This window comes from Haematobia irritans, chromosome 3, assembly GCF_050003625.1.
Source record: "Haematobia irritans isolate KBUSLIRL chromosome 3, ASM5000362v1, whole genome shotgun sequence".
Lineage (NCBI taxonomy): Eukaryota > Metazoa > Arthropoda > Insecta > Diptera > Muscidae > Haematobia > Haematobia irritans.
The window spans coordinates 2,430,455-2,437,712 of NC_134399.1; the positions used below are offsets into that span (position 1 = coordinate 2,430,455).

Genomic DNA, 7,258 nt, shown 5'->3' on the forward strand with positions numbered 1-7,258 from the left:
TTTAATATCAATGACCCAGCCTGGCTTCCAACAGCCAATCGTTAGTTCTTTTTCATTTTGTCTACAATTGTTTGGTAATTTTAATTGTTAGACTATTAATATTACCTTTCAAAAATCTAAACTATATGGTAACTAATTGAAGTTGAAATGAAAGATAGAGAAGCTAAACACAAAAAACTTTATCCCAAAGCTTAGCTTAAGAGTATATCAATAGCTTTGTAAAGGAAATCTTTTATAAATGTTTAACAAATTATTGCTAATTTCCTGGCCACCATAACAACAATAATAATAATACCAATGTTTAGGGGAAACGGTATTTGGTATCAGGGGAAAAGGTCAATAGCGGTTAATAGTTTTAAATCAACATTAGTGTTTGTTTTCTGATTTTTTTCTGCCATGAGAAAGAGAGACTTAATAACTTAATAAAGCTTCAATTTCATTGAGATTTGTATACAAAGCTAAGGAATATTAAACAACAACAAAAATTTAAGATTTTGAACATTGGTTGGCATGTTGAAAACATTATCATTATCATTTTCATCTTAATTCTTCACATTGGAGAATATAATTGTAGATAATTTTAACAAAAAACAAGAAGAGGAAAGCTCTAAGTGTTAAGAAATTAGATTAAAGAAAAAACGGATAACAGAAAAAAATAAAAAAAAAATATTGAAAGTAATTTAATTTTAATTTTTCTAAATATCAATTTGAAATTTGGATAACAAACAAAAAAATCGGTGATTCCAGATAACATGACCATAAACGGATAACAAAATAAATAAAAAAACATATTGAAAGTAATTTAATTTTAATTTTTTTTTTAAATATCAATTTGAAATTTAGATAACAAACAAAATATTTTTAAATATATATATTTTTTATATATCTATATAATCCAAATATTATATATTCTTAAATAACATACATTAAAATATATAAAACTGGGTATAATTATTTTATCCCCGCTCGAAATTAACTAGAAGTTAGAGTTAATTGAGTAGTTAACTTTCTTAACTATTGTTTTCTAGAGGTATTGTCACCATTTAATTTTTTCAAAATTCAAAATTTACATTTAAAATAAAATTAAATAGGCATTGTTTTTAGGTTTCTTTAATTTTTTATATGTACTAAAATTTTCATATTTGCCGTCGGCAAATTTCAATTATTTACATAAAACTCTCCTCTAATAGAAAAAATTCATTCAATTGCCATACAATTGCTTGTAATTTAATTCCATCATAAATAAAATTTCAGTTTTCTAAATTCAACTGCTAACAAGTTTTGGTTTTTTTTCAGTTTGCAATGCCATAAACAATATACTTAGCATGATTTCAAACTCTATGGCTGTTGCATTTTTTTTTTTTGTGTCTAACGAAATAGATCTAATCTTCTAAACTTTGCCAGAGTATACACCCGGCAAATCAATAACATGAGCTGCAGAGATTTTGTTGTCGAATCATAAACCAAAATTCATGTTTTTTTGCAATATGGAAAAAAATTCTTTAGAATTTCAAATAGAGTAGATTCCAAGAATTGTTATAAAATATCTAAATTTCAAGAAAACAAATCAAATAGCAAACTAAAAAAAAGGAAATGAAATAAATGAGTTTGAGTAAATCAATTTCGGGTTATATATATATATATATATTTGTGTCTTTTTTTAATGACTTTATTGACTAACATTTTGTTTGAAAATCGAATTAGTAGAAATTTAATTTGTCTCTGTTGATTAATGAAACTGATTTTTAAAAAAAAAATTAATAACCCTTTGATGAAGCTCTATACATAAACCAAAATAATAATAACCGGTAAAAAATCATATTAATTATATTTGCGTGTTTTCTAGGTGAATTCAGTTTTTGTGTAGGTTTTTTTTGATCAATAAAATTATTGAAAATTACTTTGATTGAAGTTGATTTTGTTTTTATTTCAAACGTACAAAGTCATCCACATAGTATGGTGAAAAACAATATTTATTTATTTGATTTGTGATTATCGATGATAATTGTTAATAATTTCAAAATCAAATGATTAATTATAAAGGTTGTATGAAATCTAAGTCATTGAAAAAATAAATAAAAATAAATATGACATCATTATCCAAAGATTTAGCAAGGGTTTAGCATTGCAAATTCCTTTGAGTTTATTAATGTGCAAATCTTGTACATTTTCTTGTAGATATTTTTTAAGGCTATTTTGATTTATCTTCATATTTTATAGTCTAGACTAAATTTTTTTTATGTAATACTGTGTGTTATTTTCTTCTTTTAAATTGTCCCCTATGTGTTTACTTTGACATTTGTGGAGTAAAGTCTTTGGAGTTTTTATCATTTTCATGGATGCGTTTTTTTTCTACTAAACTCCTAGACAATTTGGCTGTTTTCCAATTTCCCTATAAGGGTCTTTTTCAAGATTTCCAACTACTTCTTCATTTATGATATATGGTTTCTTATACTAGGTTGGAGTATTACTAGGAAAATTGCATTTGTTCAAAGATTTTTTTCTAAATGAGTTTGAAGGAGAAAAATCAACACTAATTGGTTATAATCAGAAATTATTGGAAATCATCATTATACAAAGATTGAAATGAGAATTTATGAAGGGAAAAAGAAAAATTTTAAATGACACTAATAATAATGGAAAATGATATTTGCTAAGAAAATTATGGAGATATATAGAAGAAAAATATAAATATATATTTTTATATAAGGAAATTTAATATAAATAATTAAAAAAATATAATAAAATAACAAATAGAAAAAATCGAGTAAAATAATTATCTAAAATAAAATAAAAAAAAAAATAAAATAATGAAATAAAATAAAATAAAATAAAATAAAATAAAATAAAATAATATAAAATGAAAAATATAACAAAAATAAAAAAATAATATAAAATAAAATAAAAATAAAAAAGAAAATAAAATAAAATAAAATAAAATAAAATAAAGCAAAGTGAAATAAAATAAAGCAAAGTGAAATAAAATAAGACAAAATACAATACATTAAAATAAAATAAAATAAAATAAAATAAAATAAAATAAAATAAAATGAGATAAAAATTAATAGCCGATATTTTTGGAATTTTATGAAACAATTTTTGGATATACAAAAATTGATATTATAATTAAAAACACGAGAATTAAGATTAAAAATTTCCTTACATTAATAATATTATTTAAAAGATATTATTTTAAAATATAAAAAAAATAAACAAAAAAATTATAAAAATAAATAAAATAAAATAGAGCAAAATACAATAAAATACAATACATTAAAATAAAATAATATGAAATAAAATAAAAATTAATAATAATAAAAAAATAACAACCGATGGAATTTTTTTTTTTGGAATTTTATGAAACAATTTTTGGAAATACAAAAATTGATTTTATAATTTAAAACACGAGAATTAAGCTTAAAATTTTCCTTACATTAATAATATTATTTAAAAGATATTATTTTAAAATATAACAAAATAAACAAAATTTATAAACAAATACTTTGGAAAATATAAAGCCGACAATTTTTGTAATTTAATTAAACAATTTTAGAAAATAGGTTTTATGATTAAAAAAACAAGAAAAATGTGGCTAAATTTTTCTTAATTTATTAATACTGTTTTAAAATATCCCAAAAATGCCAATGACCAAATAAGAACCTGACGTTTCATCATTTTTATACATATAAACTGTAAAGTGTTTGTTTTAATATAGCATCTAAATAAAAGGATATTTTATACCAAATAATACTAAAAACTATTTCCTCCGTATTCCAATTTTGCTGCTAGTCTATGGAAGAACATATTTCTAAAAACTGATATTTAGAGGTGTAATCTAATTATTCAATACAATTTCAATTAAAGAATTTCGCCTAATGTTTAGTTATCTCTCTATAGTGTGATTTAACCTATATTTGAATTAAGGTATTTCAATAAAATCTTTAGTTTAGTGCCAATCAATAAAGATTTATTAATAAAACGCTATTTCCATAATATATGTATTCAATATCATTTGGTAAACGAAAGTTTATATGAGTTAAAAAGCCTGTTGGCTAAGCCGGCATTTAAGTAATGGCATAAATAGTATAACGATAAACAGATTAGAAAACTCGTTGATTTAACATTTATAGAAAATTTTATATATATTTTTGAAAAATTCCAAAAATATTAAAAAATGTTGTAAACGATATTGTAAGTGTATGGTAATAATCCCAAAGCTATTAAAATGGAATTTCAAACATTAAAAAATACCAAGTTTGGAAAATGGTTACACTAGTAGAAAAAGCTTGGTAAGTTTAACGAAAATTGTGATAATAAAATGATGATTGTGAAAAATAAAATGATTTTGTAAATTTGATGAAATTTTACAATAGTGAATTTTCTGTTAAATAGTACACCCAGAGAAGGAATATGATCACCTCAAACATGTTTTAAAAGCAAAATGTTATTTTTGGCTGGTGACCATGTAACATGGTTTTCGCAACCATGTTATTTTCTCGGAAATCATGTATCTGATTTCGGCAAGCAGGTTATATTTGACGAGAAAATAACATTTTAGTGACAAACATGTTACATGGTCACCATATAAAAATTACATTTTGCTTTTGAAACATGTTTGAGCTGATCATATTCCTTCTCTGCATGTAGATAGTATATGTCATGGAAAATTTTATCAAATATAAATGAAGGCAATAATTTCTTAATATTGATGAATTATTGTTAGAATGATATTTTTGGTAGAAAATTCATTGAGGTTACGAAAATGAGCATAATATTTATGAACAATTTTCTTTGTCTTATTTTTGATGAGAAATATGAAATATGGAAAGTTGCCTCTATAGTTCATCGTGCACTCATTGATGTGAGAGAAGTTGCTCTCTTCTCTAAACTTAGGCTATCTCAAATATCCATATGCTTTCAAACAAAAACATATGAAAGCTTCACAACAAAAAATGTCACCAATTTTTTTAATTAAAAATTTATGTGATTTTTAAAATAGTTTATATAAAAAATGTATATTAATTATTTATTAAAAGCTTTTAGTAAACTATTGTATATTTTTTCTGATTGGAGTATACCAAAATCTCTTATTAATCATAAAGGCTTTTATTTATAGAGCTTTCTTACATTTCAAACACTCTACGAAATTTTTTAGTACTGGAAATTTATTGCAATAATTTTAATATAACCAACATTTTGATCACAAAAACTATCCCTATTTTTGGTGCTTTCGTATTGGAAGCTTTTTTAAGTTTCTAAAAGCTTGCCAATATATTTCTAGATCACTTTTGACACTTTTAAAAAATATTTCCTAATATTCTTTCAATTTTGTTGGGGGTTATATATTAAAAAAAAAAAAATTAAACCGATTTTTTCTTAACTATATAGCTCAAATATAATCCCTAAAAATTTTTTTCGCCCAACACTTTTCTTCTAAAAACAGATTGAAAAAAAACTCACCTGTTGCCAAAATTGTGCCAATAAATAAATTTGTTCCTTTTTGAAAAACCAGTCCATTGATTGTACAGCCGTCAAATCCATATCGGCTGTACCGGCTGTTTGAGGCAATGTTGGCTGCATTCGGTTGCTTTGATTGGAGGAAGCCTCAACAGAATCGATAACTGGGGGCAATAGTGTTAGAGCCGGAGCTGCTGCTACTGCTGCTGCTGGGGGTGATGATGATGAGGATGATTTAGCCGCCGTTTTGAAGGTTTTGGTGGTCAAGACCGCTGCTGCTGATGATAACGATGGTGTTGTTGATGATAATGATACTGATGATGGGCAGCAGGTGTTAACTTTATTTGATCTATTGTGAAGATTACTTGTGGTCTTCCCAGATGGTGATATTACTGATGGGGATGATGAAGGTGATGATAATAATGGGGATGAGGTGGTGATATTATCTTGTTTGGTGCCAGCAGCCGTGGTTTGGACACCACTGTTGGGGCGGTGGCTTAATGTTGTGTTTATGGTTAAAGACGACGTTTTCTCTGTTATAGATTCCAGTTTGTCCTTAGAAAATTTTATAACGTTTTCTTTCAATAAAATTTTAAAAAACTTCTTTGGATTAAATTAATTTTTGAAATTTATTTTCTTTGGATTTTTTTTGTGAAAGAAATAACCCATAAAAGGAAATTATTTTCTTAATGTTAACACAAATTTAAATTTGAATTTTATTTTGGCCATTGAGATGGTTGGTGGTAGTGGTGGTATTATTTTATGATTACAAGAGATGGGGATTTTAATTGCAAAAATAACAACACTTAAGGTCAAAGCATTTTTCCAAAAAATATTCAAATTTTTGTTAAAGGGTTTTTTTTCTCGTGTATTTATAAAGATAACATAAAGTTTCACTGCTTTAAATTTTTTTAATTGTAAAAATTTTGATTTTTTCAATATTCAAATTATTTTTCTTCAATTTTTGATTTGGGGGAGGAGAAATAAGGTTTCTTTCAATTGGAGACCATTTGTCTTGTGATTAAAGATTTTCTTCTTTTTTGTATACAATGGACACTTGTTTCATGTTAATTTTCTTATTCTTTTGTTTTCTCCCCCGGCAAGATGGGCTGGTCTAAAACACTTGTTTTGTTTATGTTTTGTTATTTCTTTGTTTGGGAACTTGTTTTTATTTAAAAATTCCGTTTACGCGTTTAAATGTTAATCCGTTTTTGTGGTTTTGGCTGTCATTTGTGATCGAACGAGACTTTTCTTCCGCGGGAATTTTCTTCTTTTTTTCTTTATCATCGGCGTTTTGTTGTTATTTTGTAGTGGGATTTTTCTTTAACTTGAAATTATATATGTTGTGTTTTTTGTTGTTGTGTGATCTGATTTGATTATTTACTACAAAAAAACGATAGACAGCGCAACGTTAATCTAATGAGATGTTGCCTGTCACGAATTCAACTGATGACTAAACAAATCGAACATTAACGCAGCTTACACAACCCCATTGAACAAAAACAACATTATAGAGCACGGAGTAACCAAACAAGAGACACATACGCACACATATTCTCAGCTAATGCGCTCTTTCCGATAGCTCTCTCGCTCATAGATACTTTCTTGGCTCTCCGTTCTCAATAATATACAAATACACACGTGAGTATTTGACTGGATGGATGCATGGATGAATTGCTGGCTGGCTGGCTGGTTGAATGGCTCTAGTTGTTTGGTAGGGTCGTTGGGTTGTATTACAAGAGGTTTGAGTGGTTGTGTGTGTGATAAAGAAAAGTGTGTGTGATAAAAATTCTGGTTCTTT

The 7,258-nt window shown here is 25.6% G+C and overlaps 1 protein-coding gene across 2 annotated transcripts in view; it reads right to left on the bottom strand.

The window, feature by feature from the left end:
* Positions 1-6,898, bottom strand: part of ct (homeobox protein, cut) — a 102,068-nt gene extending 95,170 nt beyond the window's left edge. For both annotated transcript variants that reach the window (XM_075298622.1, XM_075298621.1), the window contains exon 1: positions 5,461-6,898. In XM_075298622.1, coding sequence (XP_075154737.1) covers positions 5,461-5,580 — 120 coding nt within the window. In that variant the 5' untranslated portion in view covers positions 5,581-6,898. The remainder of the gene's footprint in view (positions 1-5,460) is intronic.
* Between the last annotated feature and the right edge of the window lie 360 nt (positions 6,899-7,258).